We start from the raw sequence: 27,540 nt of genomic DNA on the forward strand, positions 1-27,540 counted from the left end.
GAACGGAAAAAGGCAGGGGGAAAGGGCGGGAAATTCAAACCATTGATGGTGAAGAGGCTGTAGCTCTTTTGGCCCAATGGTTAGGAAAAGGGAGGCTCAGCCTTCTGGGCTTCCACTGCCGGCGGCGGCGGGAGATGAGCCGCTGGACCATCCCAGCCATGCTCAGCCTCCTGAAGGCCTCCCGACAGCGGCAGTTGCGGCGGTGAAGCCTGGGCCAGGCAGCGGGGGTGGAAGCGTGGGCCGGGCAGTGGTGGTAGAGCCTGGGCTGGGCAGCATCTGTGGAAACATGGGAGGCCTCCCAGCAGTGGCAGTCACGGTGGTGGAACCCGGGCGGGGTGGTGGTGGTGGAGGTAAGGAGCTGCTTTTTGCTTTTTAAAAACTGTTTTGGGTGACTTTCACAGGGTGGGATTGGGCTGGTGGGGTTATGTTTATGTTTATTTCTGGATTTATTTATTTTTTTGCAGCCCCAGGGGCTTGCAGTGTTTTATTTTTATTTTTTTATTTTTTTAATGTTGGAATGGATTAATCTTGTTCCCATGCATTTCAATGGGAAATGGTGCTTCGACTTGGGAGCATTTCCACTTACAAACACCATTCCGTTACGGATTAAGTTCGTAAGTCAAGGCACCACTGTATCTGGTTATACTATTTTGTAGCACACTGTTTGAGGGAAAGGGCTTTGTCCAGCTGGGAAGCCTTGCTGCAAGGAACTGAAGTCGTAATCCTTCTTTTGGTTCCTGACTCAGGTCTAGATACAACAGACTGCTAGATGAGTGAAAGTGCCCAAAACTGCAGTTGTGCTCAATTACACCATTTCCACAAGAGGCTGCACAACTCGATTTTCAACTCCTTGTGCAACAGAACTGGATAGGATCTTTGCTGTAGTACTGAAAATATGCAACTGCTAGTTCAAGGCACCAATCACAATATTGGATATAGGCCTGAGGCTGCAATATAGTTCCACTGGACACATTGAGAGTTATGTGCAAATAAACAGGTACTAATATTATACTGTAAATAAATTCTGTAGAGAAACCTAGGTCACAGGTACATGAAACAACAGTTTATATGTTTTAAAATATGCTCTTTCTTCTCATCCTCTCTCAAACACTTCTCACCATAAGAGAACAACTGTGAAATAGAAGAAATAGAAGATTTCCTGTTAAGAAGCACACATTATTGTAACTTGGGAATATTTGTGAATTCTATGATGCTTCTGTGTATTTTAAAGTCTTTATATAAAGCTCTCTCCTCTCTCCCAGAAGGTATATTTTCTGTTATTTATTTATACAAGAAATGGAAAACCAAAGATGAATTATATTTTAGTTATATTTTCTCAGCATGATTTGCTCGCATATTTATATGAAGGAATGTCACATAGTGTACTAATCTGAATCTATCTGAATGTTAATTTTCCAACTGTGCTGTGCAGCTCATGACAACCACCTGCTCAAAATTCTCTTCTTTCTCTTAATAAGCCCAATAAAAATTAAAACAGAGTGCACGCACATACAAATCCGCAGAGATAATCGAAGTGATAAAGTTGTTTATATTTCTGTGCTGAATGTAATGTGCTCTGATACTTCTGACAGTCTAATTACAGAACACTGCTAGAGTGAAAAATGCAAGTTTGCAACCTTGCAAACTTTTTGATTGCTTTTTTTCCCCAGAATGCCCTGCTGAAGGGACTGCATTATAATGGTTGCATGCATCAATAAACTGAGGGAGAACTGGAGTTCTGTAAAAGCAGATGAGCAGCTGGCATGAAATTCAAATCTTGGCTTTTTAGCCTTTTACAGTTTTTCACCATGCTCTGTGGTCCAGTACACATTGAGGTTTGCATCTACAATTTCTCTCAGGCACAGGCTACCAACCTAATTTTACAAGTTCCCTTCCAGACCATGGGCTGGATCAGGACAGTCATTTCATAAATAGAATGGGTCCCTTTCTTCCATGGGAGGAGGCATTGCTAGGTACCAGGATCCTGGAGAGGCTCCCCACTGGAGGGAAAAAGCTGGGGAAGTGATTTTACCTGACCTCCCACAGCCCCTTATGTTTCCTTTCATGCACTTTTGGGAGACCCCATAGCAGGGAACCGATCATCGTTAAGCGATTTTTCCCTATTAGAACATCATTTTGTGATCGCAAAAGTGATAGCAAAAACTTCATTGTCAAGCGGTTTCGTCGTTTAACGAGGTAATCGTTAAGCGAGGCACCACTGTATTGCTACTTGCTTAATGAAAACTTTGAAATATCTGTACAAGAACAATGTACAATCGAAAACCTAATCCAAATGAAACAAAAATGTCTAATTACCTGGGTAAGACATTCCCTAATTCATATGGCCTGTGGACCTTTGTGACTGGTATGTAAGGTATTTGCATCAGGTACAGTCAACTCACTTTTTGTTTTTTTTGCATCTCTACACCATGTTTCTAAGAACTGCAGCAAAACTTTTTAAAAATATTTAAGAATCCAAAGACGTATAACAAGCTCAGAGCTTAAGGTCAGTTCACTTGTTACTTTCTCCATGAAAGAATGCATGGAATTAATTAATTCTTCATCATTGCAATTGCCATCACTGAACTGAAGATGAAGAAAGTGCTTTTTTTTAGACAACAACTCCCAGAATGCCCCAGTCAGCACTGCTAGCTAGATTCCTGTGAGTATTAAATCTAGAAAAACCAGTCTCCCCACTTCTTTACTAAGCTAGCTATTTGGCTTGCCTCTTAACTGAGGACAGGCTAAGATCTTCTAAGGATCTTCTAAGCAAGCACCTTTTGCCATATAGAAGGCAAACACTGAGATCCAATCGCTGTTGTTGGACATTCTGGGCACTGGTAAATGGCAGCCTAATCCTTGGAATAAAGGTTATTACTTACCCAACATTTTCTGCATCTTCATCACATTCTGCCCTATATTTGCAAACACCACATTTGGAATGTTTTCTATGAACTTCAGTTCCAGATCCTTCATATTCTGAAACAAGATCATGCAACACAAAGGATTTTCTAATCAACAACGACAACAGACACATAGGTTCACATTTATGCCCTCACAATGTGGTTTGCAAGGGACCATCCAAATTTATGCTTACAACCACACTATGAGGCTGAGAGATGATAATTATCCCACAACCACTGCCTTGTGAGCCTCATGACTGAGTAAGGAGAGGAGCTAAGAACAAATCTCCTCAGCCTAGCACCAACTATCCACTGTGTCTCATCACCTCTCATGATCAACCTAAACATTTGTGCACACAAACTTTGCCATCAGAGAGTATGCTGGTATGCCAAATATTTATTCTTTGATAGCTAACTTAATCAAAATATCTGAAGTATTTGTCATTGAGAAGGATTATCTACCAAAAGAGAAACAGTTCTGATATACAGTGGTGCCTCGACTTACGACCGTCCCAATTGATGACCATTTTGAGACCCGCTCCGGCCGCAAAATTTTGTTTCAACTTGCGACTGGAGCTTCGAGTTACAACCAGAAAAAAGGCAGGGAAAAAAGGCAGGGAATTCAAATTGCTAACCATTGGTGACGGAGAAGCTGCTCCTTTGTACCTCTTTCGCCCCAGTGGTTGGAAAGTGTGCGTTCGGAGGAGGCTTTGGACTGCCCGGTAAGGCAAGGTGCTGCTTTCTGCTTTTGAAAACTGGGTGTTCTGGGTGGGTTTTGCAGCGTGGGTTTGGGCTGGGTGGTGGGGTTATGTTTCTATGCTGTGATGGGTCTTGTAGGGTTTGTTTGTTTTTGGGTTCTCCCCCCCCCCATTTCCGATGGGTCTTGCAGGGTTTTTTTTTTTTTGCTTTTTGGTGATTTTTTTGTTGCATTTCTGATAGGTCTTGAAGTCTATGTTTGCTTTTTGGGTTTTTCTTTTTGCATTTCCGATGGGTCTTGCAGTCTCTTTTCGTTTTTTGGTTTTTCCTTTTTGCATTTCTGATGGGTCTTGCAGTCTCTGTTTGCTTTTTCGGTTTTTCTTTTTGCACTTCCAATGCATCTTGCAGTCTCTGTTTGCTTTTTGCTTTTCTTTTTTTATTTCCAATGAGGATTTGTTTGCTTTTCTGTTTGTTTGTTTTTCCTTCAGACGGAACAGATTAATCATGTTTCCGATGGGTCTTGCAGTGTTTTGTCTTGTTTTTGGTGATTTTTTTCCTTTGGCCGGAGTGGATTAATTGCATTTCAATGCATTCCTTTGGGAAATGGTGCTTCAACTAGTGACCATTATGAGTTACAACCATCTTCCTGAACCAATTAAGTTTGTAAGCCGAGGCACCACTGTACAGTATACTTTCTTGCCAATAGAATGGATACCAGTTCATTATTGTGCAAAAGCATAGTATCTTTGCTTTACACAAGCAAATGACTACTAATAACGTTGTAGGGCATTCTGTCCTTTTCAGAATCTCCCCAGGAAATCTCAGTGGGAGAATTAAGCTGGCATACAACTATTTCCCACTGAAATCAATGGGGCTTAAAAGTACGCACAGCAAGTATGCTACAAATTTATGTACTGATATAATATAATCACTGTAATAAAACAGCTTATAATGTTTAAATGCAGTGCTAAATAAGGTATATTAAATAAACCAAAAAGAAAAAAAGAGCCAAGTGAAGCTATGGAAGAAAGGGACTCTGCACATTCTCAAAAGCAGAGGCACACAGCCAGAGACTTGTAAACAATACATAAACAGTTTCTGCTTATAAACATACAGATACAAGAACACCAAGCATAATTTGATTGAAATGACTGCCTCCCTGCTCAAACCTGTGCAGGCACAGAGCTGTTTTGAAGACAAGTGTAAGCCATAAATAAATATTACAAGCATGAGTCTAGCCTTCCGAGGCTCAGGTGTCCCTACTCCTCTGATACTAGAACCACAAGAAAGTTGGATAAACTACTGCATGGTTAATCTTAACTATGGCTAAAATGAGCAAACTTCAAACCAAGGTTTGTAGGGCTGGTTTATTTTAACTAACAATAGTTAAGCTTGAACAGTGCTTGAAAATGTTACCTTTTTGAACAACTCAAATTTTCTGAAAATTACAACCCAAGAACATAGTTTCCAAAACTGAGATAAACAATATTTTTGATTAGATTACATGCTAATCAGTTTAAGTCTAACAATAAAACAAAGCCTTCACACAGAAAGCACTCATCCAGTGCAAGATCTAGAGTGAAATAACCATGACTGATAAAATTTGGTGTTTCCAGACTTGCAGCATTATTATCAATAAGCACTACACAGTGCTCCCCGGTCTTCAAAATGCTCCACATATATATACAGTGGTGCCTCGCTTAACGGGCACCACGTTTTACGCCGAAATCTCATAGTGATGAAGATTTTGCGACCCCAAAAGCGATCGCATTGTGATGTTTTAAATGGGGAAAAATCGCTTTGCGATGATCGGTACCCTGTTTCACTTACCGATCATCACAAAGCGATGATTTTTTAACAGCTGATCGGTGGTTCCAAAATGGCCACCGGGTAAAAAAAATGGCTGCCCGCTATTTTCTGGGATGGATTGCTCGCTTACCGGGCAGCGAAAATGGCCACCGTATGGAGAACTTTTGCTTTAAGGTGAGTTTGAAGCCCATAGGAACGCATTGAAGGGGTTTCAATGCATTCTTATGGGCTTTTTAAAATTGCATGGCGACGAAATCGCTTTGCAGCGATTTTTGCTGCACCGATTATCGTTGCTATGCGAGGTACCACTGTATCTTGTTAATAAATCAGCAACACAGACAAGTGTTATTACTGACATGTTGCAACAGGGCAAGGGCTTGACGCTGAGAGAGTATTTCGTCTGTTATGTGTTTGTAGCAAAGAGAATTTTTGAGTTAGTAGCTTCCACATCTGCAGTTCAGTTCTGCAGCTACTATGCTACACAAACTTTTAAACAACTTGCTTCCAAGTGCAACTGGTTGAATTGTCTCAATCTTATATTAACAACAAAAAGGGGGAGAACAAGTGTGTGTGAATGCATGTGCACACATGTGCATCTGTCTGTGCCTATAGGCACAGAAATATGCCAATCTAAACCTTTATCAGTAACAATAAATTGTGCCCAATGAGAACAAAAGACAGATGGCAGTCATCTGAATAGCACACACTGATTATCAATTTACTAATTACTAAAAGCAATCTGCCAGAGACTCTTGTCTCCACCACATTTTAGTGACCAAACTGTAGAAAGAGGGAAATCTGAAACAAATTAGTGCAATAATAATTAACATGACTATCTGTATTGCAAGCATGTCATTTCCCCAGCTTGAATGCTTAGACTGATCAATTACCATCTGTCCTCAATTAAATCTAGGATATTTTCTAAGTGCCCAATTTAAACTTTATTTAGGTAAACAAGCACATGCTATGGCTAGAGCTTTTCTGAAAATATAAGAAATGCAACCCAATGGTAATGACTATTCTAGGGAAGAAGTATAGAACCAAGCTGTGAGGTCACAGCCCAGAGATCTGTTCGAACTGCTCAGCAGCTAAGGTTTCTTTAGATCCATCCCACCATTGTCCCATATAGAATATTCCAGCTGCCTGCCAAAAAAGGAAATGAGCAAAAGAACTCTCTCTCTCTCTCTCTCTCTCTCTCTCTCTCTCTCTGTGTGTGTGTGTGTGTGTGTGTGTTTCATTCTCTGTGTGTGTGCAGAAGAAGCCACACTGTCCGTTCCTTTCACAGCTATGTGCTCACTAAATAGACATGTGGATGATTCATATGCATGGTTTAGTGCAGACCTGGGCAAAATGCGGCCCTCCAGATGTTGCTGAACTGCAATTCCCAGCAATCCTCACTATTGGCTGTGTGGGCTAGGATTGCTGGGAGTTGCAGTTCAGCAACATCTGGAGGGCTGCATTTTGCCCAGGTCTAGTTTAGTGTTACACAAAGAGAAAAACTAGGGTTATACATTTCACCTTTCACCTCTCCTCCTCCTGCATAGCTTGGAATCTTCAACAGAACTTAGTTTAGACTTATTGAATGAAATCCAACAGGACCATGACTAGAGTATGCCCACTAAAGAAATGAAATTTAGATGAATGTTGCTTCACCAAATCTTCACTGATTCAATAGACCTACTCTAGTTATGATTTACTATTGGATTTCAACTACTGAAACAGGAATTCTGACTTTAAAACAAACTTTACTTTGTGCAACAAGACAGCTTCTGAATTGATGGTGAGAAGCCAGGTTGTTTAACAAATGATTAGCGTTTGTTAGGTTAGTATTCCTTCCAACGTGCTAGTGAGGAAGAAGTTTTCAGTATCAGGTTGATGGGACTCAGTCAGGCTGGAGAACTTTCATGGGCCTGGAGGCCAATTCCATCCCTCCAGGACCCACCAGATGTTACATTCCCCTGCATTGCCAAGATCTGTCAGCAAATGGCACGGCAGAATTCCAGCAGCAACAGGAAAGATTAAGTTAACACAAGAAGTTGGCCACTGAGATGCAGAGGCAAGCCACTACACAAGCCATTTGAAGCAAGCTACCTGCATCTTCGGGGCTTTCTTTGTTAGCTACTTATTTTCAGTGCCAAACTGCTACAAATCATTTAAAGCAAGTAAGAAGTTATTTTTAAATGAATTGCAGTGGCAAACTGCTAAACATCATTTAAAGTGAACACAATTTGCTGCCAAACCTCAGATGTTCTAGGGCTAAAACTTCCAGAAGCTATGCTAGCGAGGACTTTTGGGAGTTGCAGTTGAAGAATATCAGGGGACCCAAAGTTGGGAGTTGCTGGTTTCCAGAATGGATCCATCAACTGCAGACATTAGGGCTATTTGGATTACCAGTGCAAGCTGGATTACCAGGCACACAATTTGATATGTGTCGATGTAGATGCAAGTTCCATGGAATTTTAATGGAGCTTATGAACTCCAATAAAAGTAAAACTTCAATGGTGATATTATTAAGAAAGAGTGAGGCATATTTACATAAGAAAAGCACTGGTAAAAATAAATGCATTAAGGATCCAATTTAATGACAGATATATATGGGCTCTACACATACTAAGACAATAGGACCATCTAGTATAATTTCTACTCTGTGGTGAAGAACCTGCAACCAAAGCACAGCCTCAAGCAGAGTCTTTTGGGTTGAAAAGCACAGCTTGGCTCCATGCAAAGTTTCCCTGGCATTAAGTGACCACTTCTCTCTTATTTCCAATCACTGATCAAAGACAAGAGCAGCAGAGACTTGTTTACTTCAAGTGGGAATCCTGCAAGTTGTACCTGCCCCACTGGCCAGAAGTTCACCATCCTTGATCTGACAATTCTTCTCTGTAGGCTTACAGAAAGACCTTTCCCAACCCTGCTAGCTGACATCCCTTTTAAATGAAGATCTGAGAAAGTGCTCATATAAAACACACACTCTTCCACTGAGCTGTGGAATCTCCTTGAACATGATATGCCAAGCAATATTTTTCTTTGAAATCCAGGAAATAGTGACGTTTTATAAACTTGCTTAAAAGTCAGTATATTATAGAAGTAAATAACAGTAGCACTAATTTATGCCGGATATTTTCTTTATTTGTGCATACATTAGTGAAATGCTGGGAGAAAAATAAACAGCACAGTCCAGTCACAGGTACAGTACGACTTTTTAGTCCTTTTTAGTTTTAACAAGAATGACTTACCTGTAAGTACATGTTTAAACTGCCATTTAAGTGCTGAATTTTAACTATGTAGCATTTTTTTAAAAAAAATGGTACTCCATTTTATTTTCATGAAAATACACAAAATGTGGAGAAAAAAATAGGCAACATCCTTGTATTAAGAAAAAGCAGCACATATAAGCTATCTATTTTTTTTTTCTGGAATTCATAAAACATTAAAATCTAGCATTTACACAAATGAAAAGAAAGAAAAATATTTACCTCCTTCTCCTGATCCAGAGCCGTTATCTGAAAAAGAAATATACATATATTGTGGATTATCTAGGACTGCACTTTCTTCTTCTTTTAATAATCATATCCTTAGGGAAAAAGTCATGTACAGTTGTGTTATATAGGCTTGTCAGACCCGGGAAGACACACATTTAATTCCAAACATACAAGATGGGAATCAGCAAGGGCAGCTTTGTAGTCTGAGCAGATGAGGGTAGTGCTATTGCATTACCAGGAAGGCCTCCCTTCCAGTAATATCACACTCTAATGAGTTATACACTCCCCAAGTAGTTACAGGCATCTCTCTGGCACACTCACCTTTCAGCCTAGATACATCTTTTAGTGTCACTAGGATAGGAACTTCCACTCCGAAACCTACCCCCAGTGTTTGGGATTGCCCCCTTTATTGTACCAACCACCCGGTGCCTTCTTGCCCCAGCTGGGAGATATATTATTTGTTGTCAAGTGAAGACGTTTCTTTCATGTATACTGAAAGATGTTGATTTTGCACAGCCTGAGCAGACATGGGTTTTATACTCTCCAGTTTTCTGACTGCAAAGCATCTTTAAAAGCATACTTTAAAATGGGGGGAAAATTCCCAGAATCAAACAAAAGAATTTTTATCGGGAATTTTTAAGGAAAACACAGACATAAGGATAAATAGCATATATATAATTTTTGAACAATATTCACACACGTTTCCACAAAACTGCTCCTCTATCCTCAAATGATACACTTAATTGTTTTTACCGACTTCACACAACACACACTCTCAAATACTCCTTTCTCCTCCTAACTCAAGACAGACACTGTTTGACCACTTCATTCATTGCTCAAAACAGATTTCCTTGTCTAAACTGCTTAGCTTTCCAAATACATCAAGCAATTGCATTCAGTCCTGTATTCACAATCCTATCATGCGGGTACTCAGTCTATGTATATGTATGAATCATACAACCATATTGCATACAAACCTACTACAGTATTTCTGTGTTTCAAAATACATATATACATAGCTGGTTAGAATGGCAGAATTGCTATAGGGGGCATTGCACTCCAAAGGAGAGTGTATTTATAATGCCTTTCTCTCTCTCTCTCTCTCTCTCTCTCTGGCAGAGTTCTGTGCTTCAATGTATAGTCCAGAACACAGGACACCTACCATATGTCTAGGACCAGCCTCAGGATAAATAGCACCCAGAGTTAAGAATGCCCTTGTGGGACACCAAATGGTTTATGAGGCATGTGTGTACAAAGCTATGTTCCATTTACTCTCTACCTAGTGAAAATAATATCAAATTAGAAATTAAAAACAGACTGTAAAGTTTACTAAAAGACCACTGTTGTACTTATTAGCTATTCAACCCCCTAGAGGACCCTTAAAGGAAAGGGTTACAGACACTTGTTTCTTGACATCCTGGCATACTACAAACAGTATGTTTAAAAAGCATGCCCCATACTCCCCAAAATCAGCTTGGTGTTACCCTCATCTTCCCTTTGTGCTTCCAACTCTGCAGCTCAGCACCAGAGGCAACTGCCAAGTTCATCCCCCTCGAGGTCTGCCTTGTCTATATCCTTCATTAAAGAAGGATTTTCAATTCATAATAGGATGAGAAGAACAAATATCACTAGGAGGATAAGCTGACTACCATCAATCTCCCCTATGTTTTACAATCCCCGCAGTTACTTAATGGAAGTTGCCCGTAGAAGACAGCAATTCACTCTATTCCTGTAGCAAACCCCTCCCTCACCTCCCATATGTCTCCTATTTTAAGTACTCTGTGCTTAGTCTTCCAGCCTTATTCCTTTCAATTTCTCCCTCTTCTGTAAACAGCACCTCCTTGACATCATCAACATAACCCTCAATGATTTCAAAATGAGGCAGTTTCGCATAAAGAATAATAGAGACATCATGGCCAATCCTTTACAAAAAAATGCAACATATGAGGGAAAGGTTCTACATTTGAAGGAAAAGCTGTACACATCAAGCAGTTTTCGTGGCTGCACACATTCAGAAACATCTCCCACTCCCCAAATGCTTAACTTCGTAGGTAGCTTTTCTTTCATGATCACAGCAATCAAAACTGTTCTGAGAACTAGATTTAACATCAGCCATTTTACGTCTATGTGTCTAACTGCTAAAGGATTAATTGTGGAAGGAACAGAGATTTACGTCATTCCCTACTCTGATTTGCTCTTTAATAATGACTAGGGATGTATTCAGAGTGAGAGTAAAAGGACTCAGGACCTTGAATGAGAACTATTGATTACAGAATAGATAACAACCCTTTGGCGTAGATGCACAATGGAAAATGCTGATATGTACTAACCCAAACTACCACAATGATTGATTGATTCTTGTTTTTCTTAGAAGCATCAATAAAAGTGGCCAAAACAGTCATTTTTAAAATTTACTTAGCATCAAATTTCCTCAACTTCACCTTGAAAACTTTAAGTAAAATACAAGGAAACCATTTGGGCAGCACTTTTTTTTACTTCATAGTGAGCTTATGAGCATAGTGAACACTTTTTTTGACTTCATAGTGAGCTTTCCTCACTTCGTAGTGAGCTTAGCAAATTGGGAAGGCAAATGTAGTCTTTTAAAAAAAAAAGCAGTCTGTATTCATTTTGCTGCAACAAACTAAATGGCTATTCCTCCAGAAACTGTAAGGAAAGATAAAGTATAACAGAAATATGTGAGTTCTGTTGCCCTCATACAGACAAGATAAATGCCTGCCATTGTCAAATCAAAGAGGAACCTTTACTATAGAGTTATGAGATTTGTAGTTTTGGTGAGATACTTAAAGAGTTATCTCCACTAAAAAGCTCTAGTGCCCTCCCTAAGATGGCAGTTTGGTTAAGTACCTAACCAAACTACAAATCCCAGAATTCCACAGAGGAAACACAGGAAAGAAAATGTGATAATTAGAGTGCTGGTTCCCAAACTTGGAACCCTGGAAGTTATTGGGCTACAGCCAGAAGCCCTGACTGTGAGCTATGCTGGCTAAGACTTCTAGTTGTTGTACAGTAAGTCTAGGATACCTGGGATTCAATGGCAATGAAATCCAGTAATGGAACTTACACAGCAGTTTTTCACAAATTAAAAAATCCAATTCTTCCCTTGAAGGTCCCTTTTGTCAAGAGAAGTCATCGGGGTTGTGGGATGGCTAGGGGTTTTATTTCTGATAACTGCAGACACCAGTAAAATCATCCTGGCAATGGCAACGCCCCTCTTCATCCTGCAACCCCACAATGGTTTCCCCTGACTAAAGAGATCCTGAGGGATCCTTGGGAACTTCAAAGGGAGAGAGGAAATTCTAATTTACTAAAAACCATTACAGCTGACAATATCATCAGCCTTATGCAATATAAGCTCTACAACTTGATTTTGGCCTAACTTTAGGAACCACTGCTTCAGAGACTGGTTTGAAAGCAACACATTGTTATTATTTAGCCCTGCAATATCTGATGTCAAAATATACATAGTGCAGTTTCTGAAGAACAGAGACATGGCAATTAAAGTGGCATCAAACTTCTACAGCTATAGCAAAGAAACATTCAAAGGGGTAAAATTTCATGGAACTGACCAGAAGGTTCTGGAATGTAATTCTAAGTGGCATTCAGCACCAAGGGTGAGATGTATATAATTGTTGAATAAACTGGAAACAATAAGCACAATGCTATCAAATCTAGCATACATGTTTGTGAGCGGCTGTCTGGGCAGTTCAACATAGTCACAAATGACTTGTAAAGAAGGAAATTGTCAAAAATGAGGAGACTGGTAAAAAAGCAAATTAAAAGGGTAAGTGAAGACAGTCAAATCACTCCATAACACTTGGCAGTTATTCCAAACCACAAAAACAGAAGCTTAACTAGAATGTAGCTACAGAATCAGGAAATGTACCACCAAATTGAAGAGGGCACCAGTGCCGTTAACAAACGGAATCAATCAAGCTTTTCAGAAGCAAGAATGTTTTCTCCACATAAACATTTGTGGCCTTCTCACAAGCATCTGGTTGGCCATGGCAAGAATAAAATGCTAGGCTAGATAGTTCTTTTGGCCTTCTTATGTCCAAATAAAGAGGAAAGCAAAAACAGAAATATTGGTAAATATAATGGTTTTTGACAAACCTAATTGTTTACAAACATTATCTGTCCTGGTCAAATGAATGGAAAACCTTTTCTATTTTTTTTTTAAAAAAAAAATACGTGTAGTCCCAACATCATGTAACTTTGATACCTGAAACTCGGCATGCATTTGGAAGGGAACCTAGTGTTATAACAAATAAATGTACATGGGTTTTAAAGCATATGTGCTTTTTCAAATGTATTAACTAATTTTAATGAAAATAAATGCATCTATGTACCTGTACTCTAAAGCAGTGGTTCTTAACCTTTGTTACTCGGATGTTTTTGAACTGCAACTCCCAGAAACCCCAGCCAGCACAGTTGATGGTGAAGGCTTCTGGGAGTTGCAGTCCAAAACTCCTGAGTAACCCAAGGTTAAGAACCACTTAACCTTGGGTTACTCAGGAGTTTTGGACTGCAACTCCCAGAAGCCTTCACCATCAACTGTGCTGGCTGGGGTTTCTGGGAGTTGCAGTTCAAAAACATCCGAGTAACAAAGGTTAAGAACCACTGCTCTAAAGTACCATCTGCAATCATCTATATGGCATACTTCCCTAATTAGGACACAGATCTGATACCAACACAGTTTTAATAAAGAGTAATATGAGGATCAAACTGCCTCCCAGTCTCACTGTAGAGCAACCCACATCTCAAGGGGAGGTGCTAGGTAAGTCTCTCCTTCATAGGATGGTAGTGATGCATCATGGCAGATAATACACTTGGAGTGCTGGTTGCCCCACATTCATTCAAGATATGACAGAAGCAATATCTCCAGCCCTGGCAGCGGTGTAACTTTTCTTGAAGGCTTGGAGTGTCAGGTGAAAAGCTATTCTAAGCCATGCAGAACTGGGTATTTTGGCTGGTTAAAGATATATGTATCAAGCATACAAAATAACAAGTCTTGTTACAGAGGATTCAAAGTGGCTGTTGCCAATTTTATTCTGTCATATTAGCCTTTTAACACTCCATAATTCTTTGAGTGCAAACATACATGGGGATATGTGTGATTATATTATTCACAAGGACTTAAAGCTCTTGAGTAAATTCAGCAGTCAAGGGGAAGTTTTAGGAATGGCACCTCATGAATGAACAGAAAGCAGAGCAGGAATAAGTGTAGAATTCTCACAATGGAGGGAGGGAGGGAGGCATTCAGTCCTTAAAGGATCTATGCAGAAATTAGTACTTATTATTTTCTTCTTAAATAGTCTAGAATTAGGGATGAGGCCTAATTGGCCAGATGCGCTAATGACATCAAATTATTCAGGGTTGTAAAACTAAATAGATTGTAAAGAGGTCAAAATGTTGTTCCTTCCTAGGGGGTGACAAGGTAACCAAATATCAACATTGTTCAACAGGAAAAAACTGCTCAAGCATTAAAAACTAGGTCTAAATTTCCTGACTTCACATAGATCGTTGAGGTTTATGCTAATGGTGAAAAACGGTATCTTGGCGTCACAGCTAAATGAAAATGTTGCCCTACTGTGCAACAGCTAGGGAACGGGTGAATTCCAGGTTACCTATCATAAGGGAAGGTCACTCTAATATAATAGAGCCACCACTATCACAACACTTTCATGCTAAATCTATAGTTTCACATTTGAATTATTGTGTACAGTTTTGGTCATTGCATTGCAGAAAGGGTAATGCAGAGCTGGAAAAGAGTAACTAAAATTACGGGGGGGGGGGTAAATCAACCCCATTATAAAGAAATATTAGATTTGAGGTTTTTAAGGTTAGAAAGAATTAATAAGGAAAACCATTAAGTAAGGGTCAAGATTTAAAAAATTATGTATTATAGGGGAAAGTAAAAGAATTGTGCTTTCTCTCTTATAATGATAGAACCCAGACTCATCCAAGGTAGTTAAATGTTGGCAGATTCAAGACAGCCAAAAGAAAGGTTTCCTTTCAAAGCACATAGTTAAATTACAGTATTCACTTCCACATGATGGCAGCTGCTAACCTCAATGGCCTTAAAGGGGCCTGTAACAAATTCATGAAGGATAATGTTGTCAGTGGCCACTAGCAATATAGATATATGCTATGACTCTGACTACCAACAACAAGGTTATCATCATTGTGTACTGCATGCAGAATCTTGTTGCCTACAGTGGAAAATAGGTTGCTGGACTGCTCTGACTTTGGTGGGATCCAGCAGGATTCTCATCATGTTCTAAAAATTTACATGTGAAAAGAAAGCAAACAGCAGGTAGAAAACAGCCAGGCCAGCCGCAATCCAGAAACAATGAAGGATAATCTTGCAGGCTTCCTCTGGGACACTTTTTCAAGATAACTGTAATGTGGTAGCTTTTAATGCAATGTGTAACAGATGGCAGCACTGAATTTTCTTCTTGGGATCACCAGATTCTTCAGAGGACAACAAATCTGGCCTGTAACCTTTTTATCAATGGTGGGGAATCCCTTTCAGTGCAAGATCTGAATTCACTTGCAACCATGGTTCTAGGGAATGCATCCCACACCAAAAGAAAAGATGAATGGGCGGGATCCAAAATGTGAATAAAATTTCCTTGTACAGGTCTTATTGTCAGTAGCTAAGCCTCTGGAGTGAAGCATTTCAATCTTTCAAAATTTGAAATTACAAAGGAATAGTATCATAAAAATAGGGGATTTGACCCTGATCTTGAAGTTCACAACCCCTGTTTCAAATCATTGCTAAAACTGACTGATGACACCTGAATCTTAAAAAAAGAATACCTCTAAATAATAGAAAAATAAAAAATGTGTAAATTAAACTATTGTATGTACATCTGTAGTTGAGCTTCTGTTACCTAATTTCAGTTATCTATTACTCAATGAAGAAGCTTGGAAAATTGACTTAACACAGTGTCATCCTGCCAAATGCAATTTAAAGCATTATAGTTGTTATTATCAGCTCCCATGCTACTTTTTTAAAAAGTACTACCCACTGGGTGATTTTCTTTCTCTCTTTTTTATTTTTGTGTTCCTGGTAAATTTTGTGATGCTGGTGAACTAACACAATTTCACTGCCATAAATTCTGTGATAAGTTCAGATAAGATGTTTGCACTAAGTTCAACACTCCTAATTAAAGGTAATTTGTATCTACTTTCTAAATGAAGCCAAAATTGGTCATTTAAACTTCCAAATAGAGGCAATTAAATGCTGAAAAGTATATGGGCCACATCAACTAGCACATCAAGAGAGAGAATCTGCACAATTGAACATTATTTTCTGATCCTTTCTACAACTAGACACTCACCTAAAAAAGGGAGTTTGAATTGCTGTCTGTCAAGGATCCCTGGGTTTAGGGAGGCCCACACTAACCACTCCATGACACTACTTTGTCTGTCCTGGTTTAGGTAAAACCAGGAAGACCAAATGACGGCTGGAGGAATCTTACTGCCTGGCACCATCCCAACACTGACCTTACTATGCAGTGTTTCCAGGAAGTTCCCCCAAATCCACAAGCACTTTGACCCTTACACCAATCCAGCAAAGCAGAAATGCCACTTCACCCATTAAATATACAGACTCCTGGTGGATGATCAAGGGTAAGGCCCAGTTTCAAGTACTGTACAATCAACCCTCTGAATGCAAAAGAATCAAATGGCTGTAAAAACATTGTATTTTAGTAAAGGTGGTGAAAATATCAAAAAGATCAGAGAAATTTCAAAAGCAGTTTCAACAGTTATAACAGTCAAAAAGGCTTTAGAGCAAATAATCAAAAGTTCAAGGCAGAAGCAGTTGCAGAACAAACCTGTGAGAAAATAAGAAAGCTAGTTAAACTATTCTAATACTTACATCCAGCATAGCTTCAGCATTAAAAAAAGCAAAGCGTGCTGTTTATATACCACCCCATAGCACTTCAAGCACTCTCTGAGCAGTTTACAAGTTAATTATGCAGGCTACACATTGCCCCCCCCCTCCAGTGAGCTAGGTACTCATTTTACCAACCTCAGAAGGATAGAAGGCTGAGCCGGCTACCTGGGATTGAACCCCGGGTCATGAGCACTGAGATACATATTCTCACTGAGACACATAGTCTCAGAAGATACAATACATGAAGTACATTCCTTGCAGCAGGGTAGCAAATGAGCATAGCATTCTCCTAAGAGAAAACTAGCCAAGTAATGTAACTTCTGTCCTTATTTTTAAGATTTAGCTTCCAGACTCTTCCAGAGGATGTTCCAGTCAGGTAGCAAATATCTTCCAACTTCCAGGAAGAAGAGAGTGACTCCTTCCCTCACTTAGCTGAAACTGTTTTCCTTACTAGCTCAGCTGAGCCCAGCTCAGCCTTGAAGCTATCTCTCACAGCAATAAGCTGCAGGTGTTACTGCCTTCCAGTTACTGGTAGACATTCCTCCCTTCCTCTCAGTCAGCTCATCCCAGACAGTGACAAAAAAGCCTGATCTTTCCAGAATAGATTTTTCCAGAATGATCTCTCATTTTCCCAGTCTCTTGACACTGTCCACAGCTAGTCATACAGGACTCCCATAGTTCATATAATGCTAGGATAGGCTTTAAAAGACATTCTTGCTGAGCTGGTAAACCAGTTAGGGCCAGCCCCCAAATTATCCAGGTCAAACTACAAAACACCCAAGTTATTTTAGCAGTTGAGGTAAAGAAAAATCACTTAAGTCTTTCAACCCATGCAATAAATATACTAAAAACAAATTAAACAACATAACAATTTAATGTTTTTTAATGACACCCAAAATCTACTGCCTGAGGCAGTTACCAGCCTACCTAATGGTAAGGCTGAGCCATAAACCAGAGCCTGAACAGCACTATTGTGGACAATGGCGGGAAGAATGCATGAAGCAAGAGGGAAGAGTGTCATCAACCTTGTGAGCATGCTGTCCTCCCCTTCCCCATGAAGCAGAGGTGTATAAGACCACAAGCTCTCCTATAGACACAGGTCTAATAATGTTAACAACAGAAACATCTCGAGAGTCCAGGGCCTTCTGAAAGCCCAGGGAATCAGTCACCAATAAGAGCTCCTAGTCCAAGCGAAAAAGAAGAAGTGGAAGAGGATCTGCCAATGGGACAGAATAAGCCCCAATTAGAAGAAAAGGCATGAAAGGTGAAGTAGAGGGAGAAGAAACGGTTAGAGCAGTGGTTCCCAGACATTATGGACTCATGCCTCCCTTGATTTAATAACCACGGGCTGCGGCCCTCCTTGCTCAGAGAGGCCAATTGGGGGTGTGTGTCTCACTGCCACCAGGGGGCAGTATCTTGACACTCCCCAGCCATCCCATCTGCTCCTCCACTGAATATCACTGAGGTTGCCACCTCCCTCCATATCCTGACACAGGAAACTCATGAGGTCACTGGTAAATGCTTCCACTGGGGACCATACAGATGGGGCAAGGAGAGGCAAGCACACAGCCTTCCTTTCCAGTTTGACATAGAGCTATGAAAAGTGCTTCTACAGCCTTCAGAGCCTTATGCTCCATCCCAGACATCCCACCGAGCCATGGTGCACAGTGTGGGAACCCCTGAGCTAGAGAAAGAAGACAAGATAAAAGGGAGGGGAGAAAGGGATAGTCAAAGAAAGAGGTATTAGAGGAAAAGGTCTTCTGCACCTTGCTGGAGGGTTTGGAGTGGACAGAAAAGGAAGACCCCCTGGATAGGGCTGATGGCAAAGTTTCCTGGGAAGAGGCAAAAAGACAAAGGAGGAGTCAATCTCCACACAAAGCTTCATATTAGGGAGACAGAGTTACAAGAGCAAAGGACGCTAGAAAGGGGGGGAAAGAGTTAAAGCTAGGGAAAAAAAAGAGGCCCCAAGGTAATGCCTGGGGTCAAGCGGGAGAAAGAGGGGGAGTCCACAGAAAGTTGGGGAGATTCAGGGGGAGAGATTGTCAAAGGAACCGGCCACTCAAGGAGAATGGGCACAGCATCCCTGTTGAAGCAGTCTGTGTGCATCAGAAAGACTACCCCTTTGTTTATCCACCAACAAGGAAAGGTTTGTTGGAACATCCCCAACCGTAGACGAGACAATGTTCAATGTTGCTGGGATTCACTTCATTTGAATCCCATCAATTAATGTTAGAAGAGGAACCGTTCAAAGGGGTGGTGGACTAATCACCTCTTGGCTTAAATAAAAAAGGTTTCCCAACCAGTACCCCACAGCCCCTCAGAAATACATCTGTGTTTGGGGGTTAAATTATACTGATGAGAGCATTTTTCCTCCCAAGGCACTGTGAGGATGACTTTCTTGCTATTTTATCAGAAGAGGAAAAAGTGAACCCACCCAGCCTTACACCTCTGAACCTAGAAGACTTTTCAAAAGATCAGCAACCCCTTTTTCAGAAAAATGCAAAATGTGTAGAAAAGTTTGCATACTATTTTCTTCCCTCCTGCCCAATACATGATTTATGTCACTCAGTTCATGGGCCTTTAAAGCCTGCTTAGGACCACAAGCTGGGAAGCCTTCTGTGGTTCTGTCCTTTTGTCATCTCTCTGTACCAGTCATATGACTGAATACCCCCCCATACAAAAAAAAGGAGCAAACAAACAGTAACAACAACACACTTTCAAACAATAAACTGGATGTTGGTGGAGGGTAACCAGATGAGAAAGAGGACACGGATCCTGTACCTTTTAACAGTTGTGTGGGGGGGCAAATTCCAGCAGGTGTAGCTTGTATTAAAAGCTGCATCTGGGGAAGTTTCCTCTTCTAAGCAGCTGTTAAAAGTATAGGATCTCTGACCTCTTTTCCATCCCATCAGCCTATGCTGCAAAACAGACTTGGCCAGAATCCCAACAGTTGAGGCCCTGATTATTTCCAGCCCCTTTTGTTCTGGTCGCAACAGAACCCTGCGTGGGGGGATCAGATTCTTGTGTGTAGTGAGGCAGACTCACTCATGGGGGTTGAACCCCACCCAGCAGGGCTGAAAATTTGAGAAAACATTGAAGACGTTTCTGTTTAGGAAAGGGTCCTCTGTTGCACAGGCTGCTCCTGCAGAAATGCACTGCACACAATGGACATGGGATATCTGTGTGGCAATACTGGCACACACCCCATGACATTGGCACATCAACATTTCAATGTATCTTCCCATTTAAAAAAAATTACTCACCAATAATATGACGGCGCCCCCTGGTGACATACTCTTACCACTGTATCAAGCATGGAATAATAATATGCATGCCGCAGTAATGGCAACCACCTTTGATTCTGAAAATAAGCAGGGCAGGTCATGCACACAGGCAATCCCAGTAAGAAATGTACTGGTGCAACCAAATTACACAACCCTTCTGGTGATGGGGAATTGTTCCATGGTTACACCGCTGGCTGGGAAAATGTCTTGATCTTGACTATGCACCGTGTGATCAGGAAAAAAAGCAACTAACTAACTGGGGGATAACTAGAGAACATTTCCTTCATGTGGCCAGGGCTTTATTTTGTGGATTATTCCCCCTACTCTCAGAGGGAAGCATTTAAAGGGGTGAGTCCCTAACTTCAGTCTGAAATTATGTATCCTCGATGTAGGTTTACAAGCCTTGCGTGAACCATGCCTGATTCCCTAGCAACACAATTTCAGTCTTCTTCCTGCTGTCTTTATATCCCCACCTCTAAAAAGCTCCCCCACCTGCTTGCCCGCCGTGCCTGCTGGCAATTGGCTTCAAGTCTCAAGTGGCAGCAGGAAGGTTTCTACCTAATTGCCCAAAGCAATGCAGCTGGAGACACAGCCTTAAACTGTTTCTTGGCAGGAGACAAAGAGAGGTTGAGCGTCCTTTCATACAGACCTTGGCAAATTTACTCAGAATGTTTGATGCACAGTAGTTTGTTGTTCAGTTGCAGAAGCAGCATTAGGTCAAATGCAAGTATATCCCACGATACCCAGGGACATTTCACACTGTGCATAACTTGCTCTCTGAGAAGCAGAATTAAGATTTATTTATTTTTTGCACAAGGATTCCTACGATCTCCTCACCAGTTCTGAGACCTGAGGCTCAAAAAGTATTAGTAAGCTCTCATGTGTCGTGTTCAGCCAGGGTGGATAAACTTCATTGGGCAAAGGGGATGGCTGATGAAACTCTTTGTAGCTATGATCAGGATTTGTGATAAGACAGGATGGTGGTGGTAGGAGATGAAAGGATATATTTACACATCCTCATACGGACACTTCTACCTGAAGAGGTGGGAGAGGAAGCAAGGTTAAACCTTCTCCTTCCTCTCCAATCATCCTGTGGGCAGGGATTGCTGGGTGAGGGACTGAAAGTCTCCCCACCCCACAACAATCCTGATGTTTGCCCATGTTTATGAGGGGATGAAATAGGAATCTCAATCGCCTCTGCCAAGCTGATGGTGAGCCAAAGTAGGCAGGGAGGCAGAGCATTCTGCCCACGGATTTGTTGCTTATCTATGAGGCATGATAACACAGACCTTTAAAGGATCTGGTCAGTTGACTTCATTTGCTGTACAGCTACAAATTTTTACCACCTTAAAATAGGTGGCCCACCATATGTTGGACTGCAAGTGCCATCAGCTGCCAGCCACAGCACGGAGGGAGGAATTTACTGGGAATGTGGAAAATAGCTCTCTGCAACACCACCTTAAACAAGGTATTGTTTGAAGAAAAAAAACCCCACCCATTTAATCCAAAAAGCTATCACACAATTTTGGATTTTGTACTATATCATGACAGCTGTTTTGTACTGTATGAAAAATGCATATTAGTTAATATATTACCTCACAGTTGACAGTGGCAGATGTTCTTACGATATTTACATGGCAGTTCTCAAAGGGGAATAAATGATATACAAAATGGAAATGCATCTCCAAATTTTTAGGGGTGTAAATGAGATACAATTTGCCCACCAAATTGAAAAGCTACAAATTTTGCTTTCATATTAATTGTGTTCCCTCTAAGGAACACGAGCGTGAAGCAAGCAGACCCAGACTGAAAAGAAATAGGCAATGGCTGTGAATTAAATCCTGCCATGTACTTTCCTGCCAAGCTGCACATGGAAAAGTACAGAAGATAGAACTGTGATAGCTCGTAAGATACAATTTTCTTCATCACTGCTGAAAAAGGCAGAGGCACAAGCATAGATGTATTTTAAGCACTGCATATTCCCACAAATCAGGCTTAGGGTTTGAAATCTCTGAGAGAGGCCTTCTTTTGGCTCCAGTACCCTCACAGGCATGTTTGCTGAGAATACAAGATAGGGCATTCTTCGTAGCTCCCAGGTCCCAGAATACCCCACTGAGGGAGGCTAGACTGGGCCTCTGCCTATTGTCTTCTCCTGGCACATTCTGGCAAACTTTTAACAACTGACTGGCTGTTAAGGAAGGGCCTTTTAAAGAATTTGGGGCATTGCTTTTAAAAAAATGTTATTGATGTGTTCTGAACTTTTTTTTAACTCCATAGCATTCTAATATTATTGGCCAAAACCCTGCTTCATAAATTACACAGTGTAAGATAATGGTGTTGGTGCTTATTAAACAGTTCCTTGTTTCAATTTCAGGACTTGCACAACTCATCTAGAATCAGTCTCATTGTGTGTAAGTGGTGTGAGCTCCAGCACTGAAGCAGGAAATCTTTAATGAGCAGCAGTCTACATTGGCTGGTACTGTCATCTAGCAGACAGAGACTGCTGGTAATTGAAGAATTCTTGCTTCCATTCTGGAGCTTCTATGACTCATGCACAATGAGACTGACTGTGGTGAGTTGTACAAGTTGCAGGACTGAAACATTAACACTTTAATTATCAGCAGTCTTCTCCTGCTAGTGGCACCCTCTCCCTTTTATGGTGTAATTTATGCAACAAGATTTGGGGCATTGTTTGAATGTGTTTTAACAAGATCATCTTTCATATGTCTTTGCCTATAACTGTTTTATCTCTTTTATTGTGTATCACCTTGGGTCTCAATTCTGGGAGAATGTAAATCAATCAATCAATCAATGTGATGGATTGTGTAACAAACCTTTCATTTCTAAGATTCCCTGTAAACCTCTTAGCTTCTCAGCTATAGGACAGGAGGTTTAGTTAATAGAAAAGCTGATAACCCAAAATCTTTTCCCAGTCTGTTAGTCCAAAAGCTAGAAAATGCCTAAGATTTCTTCCTGAACAGTGATGAGGAGATTAAATTACACCAGTGACTTTATTATCCCCCCACATCCCTGCCACCAAACACAGTATGTGGTTGTTACAGCAAAGCTATTACATAAAAAGACTGTAAAGTTCAGGGTACTTACAATTCGTAAATAGAGTTTGATTACTTCAGACTGAGGGGCCCTGGTTTAACATTAAGTGCTGTCTGGAGAATTTTTGCTTTTCCCCCGCAGTGAAATGTGTTATAAAAGAACAGGATGGGCTAATAAATATCTAACATCTAATTGAGCAATGGTAGGGTTTTTTTGACAATGCAAATAGTGTCTGGGTGTTTCTACTTCCCACTCCCACCTGCTTTAAAAGATGTAATAACAGAGACATGAGACCATATTTTCCAATAATCATTTTCCTCTGGAACAGCAGATCCAGAATCCTATTATATCATTCAGCTGTGTGCTCATAGTACATGCTTAATTTTACAAATTTAGCAGAAGTCAGTCCTGGGAGCAGTTACATGTGCTACTGTAGTGAAACAGAAATGCACAAAAGTGAAAATATTGCTGATTTATCAATATGATGGATATGAGAAAAACAAATAAAGGCCTATTTTAGCTAAGAAATAAGAAACACACAAGATGTTAGTTTTGCAAATAGGTGAATTAATTTAAGAACCAACTGATTGCATATGCAAAGCTCTCTGAGGACTGGTACAGATGTCAACATTCCTTGTATCTCAGCTATGATGAAACTATCTGGAGGCAGATGATAGACAGGTTCAGGTGGCAGAATCTAAACCTTCTTCTCCTAACAGAAGCGCACTGACATGCAATCAACCAAATATATGCTAAACTAGCATTACCTTAACTATGTAGTTACACTAGCTGGCCATTGGGATTCCTATCTTTAATATTTGTAGTTTTAGAAGAGATAGCCATGTTAGTTTGTGCAAACATATCAGGCAAAATCCAAAGAAACAAAATAAAAGATAAAAACATGTGGCACCTTAAAGACTATTACATTTTAAGGTAAGCTTTCATGGTTACACCCACTTTGTTAGACATAAAGAAACAGAATGAAATGGAATGAAATGTAGATGAAATATCAGTTTCACATTCTAAATGTTCATTGATTGCATACAGCAATAAGGCCTGTGTTTGTTTTGGGGTTCTGTTATAAAAATTCCTCAAGAAGATAGAAAATTGATACCAGATCTGAGCAGAGATGGTGTGGCGGTGTGTGTTGAAGATACAATTAAACCTCAAGAGAGGAAAGAAAGAATGAAAGAAGTCAGCAGAGGAATCACATGTGTTCATGTAGGGAATATAGACAGTTTTTACCTTAAAGCCTTATGATTAGAGATGGGCTTGGTAGTTGTGAAGAAAGTAACAGTGGCAGTGGATAACAACAGAAGTGTTACATTTAGTAAGGACTTAAGAAACATAGGCTTATATTCAATCCATTTCTATGTGTGTCCATCATGTGTATACATTTTGTTTCAGCTGTTTCCCTGTGTTCTTGATTTGTAATTATTCTGTTCTAAAACAGTGACTTTTAAATCTTCCACAAAATGACGTGGTAATTTGATATAATTGGAGACAAGTTCCTGTGTACTGTGGTTTCTGATGTCAGATTCATGGCCATTAATCCGTTTCCATAGAAATTGTCCTGTTTGTCCTATGTAGACTGCAGACGGACATTGACGGCAAAAGATGTCATAGATCACATTAGCTGAAGAAAAAGGGAGAGTGCCTTTGATATTGTGTGCGGCATTGTTAGGTCCCGTGATTATGTTGCCAGAATAGATGCGTGGGCAGAGTTGGCATCTAGGTCTGTGGCAGGGTTTAGTCCCCCTATCTGTGTTTCTCTTTTGTCGCCCATTGTGTGTATTTGTTTGTGGTTGGGGGGTTGTCTGTAGGCAAGCATCTGCTATTGCAGGCTAATAAAATCTGTGTCTTTTAAAATTTATCTTGTCTCAAAAGTCCATGCAAAATAAATGTACCCACTTCCCTAGAAGTAGAGCTAGATTTCTGCATAAATGGACAAGTTCATAAGAAGGTCATCTAAGCCAATAGCTCAGATCTGCCTGAGGGAAAAGAACACTGAACTGGCTATCAAATACCCAATTGTCATTGTCTTGACTACTACATAGCTTCAGCAATGTCCTAGAAACTTGTTTAATCATTAAAATAATTTACATTATGTAATGCTACACCCTGGTTGCATTAAGCTCACTGTTTTCCTATTTGTTTTGCTCCAGTGATACACTGGCTGCAATCCTGTTCAAGAAGTGTGCAGGCAGCCAGTAGAGCTCAATGAATCACACGGCTGTGGAACTGAAAGCGGAATGGATTGTGCTGTTCACCATCAAGTGGTTGACAACGTGGTTAAGCAACTAGTCACACACATCACATCGGGATGGTTGTGTGACACACCTGTGAAAATGCTTTCTCTTCAGGCTGCCAGAACGGGACTTTTTAAATGGATTGTTGTGCCTTACTGCTTTGAATGTGCTTTCAGCATTGCTTTTGTTTACCATTTTTGAGTGGTATTTGTTTGATCCTTTTTAGTATTTGTATACTTACTGCTGTTAGCACTCAATATTGTTTTTTAATTATGCAAGTCACCTGGGGTCCTTTTTAAAGGTGAAAGGCAGGGTGAAAATATTTTAAATACATATATAAACAATAGAAGTCCCAGGGAGGGTCCTTGGTCCCTTAGGGGTTGGCCTCTCCATCTTAGAAGAAAGCAAAAAAAGAAAGTTAAGGTATTTTTTAAAAAGAGTTCTGTTTCCAACATTCTCCAGCCAGCGTAGCCAGTGGCCGTGATGCCTGGGAGACTCTAAAACAGTGACTTTCCCAGGTTCTGCCAAATGGCTGCCCTGAACTCAAGGGAAAGATTTTTATTTTATTTATTTATTCCATTTATACCCCGCCTATCTGGTCAATTGCGACCACTCAAGGCGGCTTACAATACAAAATACATAATACAAAATACAAGAGTATTTTGTATATGAGGCCTGTATGGCCTATCTGGCCCTCACCAATATTATCCTGAGTCCAACTACTCACTATTTTACAGGTCCAAGGGTCCACCAGGACAAGGAAGGCAAAGCCCCACCACTGTCCCTGCCCCATAATACAAATGGACATAGAAAACAAACAAACTCAATTAAAACAAACAAACAAACAAACAAACAAAAACACCAAGCTTCTCTTTCTTCTCTGTACTAGTGCGCATGCCCTCTGGTGACAAGTGATTGAATCTCCTCCAGCCTCTTGCCCATTTTCTTACTTAGGGGCAAGCATCTGTTGGCTGGAATTTTTTTAAACATGCTGGTTCCTCTTTACATCAGAGTAAGCATGGATGAGGGTGCTCGCATAAATACATAAATATACTTTAAATATTTGGAACCTGCTACTCATGCTTCCTCCTGAGTAATTCACTCCTTCTTCCTTGAAATTAGACCTGTATAAAATAGAATTTTGTACCATGCTTCTTCTCACTGCTACTCCTGAAGAAGCATGTACAGAGGTTCGCCAGATGTGTGTTCCAGACAAGATAATAACAAGGATGATTGATTTCACCCACACACATACAATTTTCAGACATGCTCCCTCAGATTTGTCTTGAAACAGGATGCAAAGGGGGACGGCACTGGTGGTGGTTTTGGGTGGTTCCCCCTCTCAATTGGCCCTTAAATCAATTCATTCTTCTACAGTGTTTATTTGTTTTCATTTTATGGCCTACCTTTTTATTGCAATAGCAGTACAGATCACAAAGCACATTGATTTATTTTTTATCCCAAAAGGAATTGTGGTCAATAATATATTAACAGTTACCTTACGCACAAGAGATTGAAAGTGGAATTAAGCATAGATGGCTAAAATGCTATTCATGCAGGCCTAAGATTTATTATAGCCGCAGACCAGCATAAATAAAACTAAAACCAATTTTAAAACATTAAATCAACATTATCCATCCTTGTTCTCGTTAGACTTAACAAATGTACTATGGTTAAAAAGAAATGCAATGCCGCATCTGTTATTTACAGAAATAAAACAGCCAATTAGCTCATTCAAAGATTTTCTTAAAGTAATTTACATCTGATTTTCATAGAAGAGAGGTAGTATTATGAGACCATGTTGCACAGACTCATCCTCTCCAGTCCCAGGACATAAACATGCAGAAAAAGAAAGCTGTAAAATCTCCCTGGCATCAGTAGCAAAGCCTAGTGAATGTCAAAGGAGGTCTATATTTGGGAAGATTTAAGATTTCTAAATGTTTTGCCACTTTACTTTCAGAATCATGTTTATAGTTCATGTTTATAAGCCAAAAAGGCCAGTTTTTAGAAACAAATTTTATTATTCATATATTAATAATAGTGTAACAACTAATCAAAACAAAATACAATAACAAATGATGTTATTGTTGATAATGATGATAATGATGGAACAGGACATACTTTTAAGGAAATACCTTG

General features: G+C 40.2%; 1 protein-coding gene across 1 annotated transcript in view; it reads right to left on the minus strand.

Moving 5' to 3' along the window:
- The window catches only part of TMEFF1 (transmembrane protein with EGF like and two follistatin like domains 1), a 134,262-nt gene that overhangs the window by 31,284 nt on the left and 75,438 nt on the right, over positions 1-27,540 (minus strand). The window contains exons 4-5 of the mRNA XM_020797169.3: positions 8,885-8,911; positions 2,883-2,979 (exon numbers count right to left, since the gene is read on the minus strand). Coding sequence (XP_020652828.1) covers positions 2,883-2,979; positions 8,885-8,911 — 124 coding nt within the window. The remainder of the gene's footprint in view (positions 1-2,882; positions 2,980-8,884; positions 8,912-27,540) is intronic.

Source organism: Pogona vitticeps, chromosome 4 (assembly GCF_051106095.1).
Source record: "Pogona vitticeps strain Pit_001003342236 chromosome 4, PviZW2.1, whole genome shotgun sequence".
Classification (NCBI taxonomy): domain Eukaryota; kingdom Metazoa; phylum Chordata; class Lepidosauria; order Squamata; family Agamidae; genus Pogona; species Pogona vitticeps.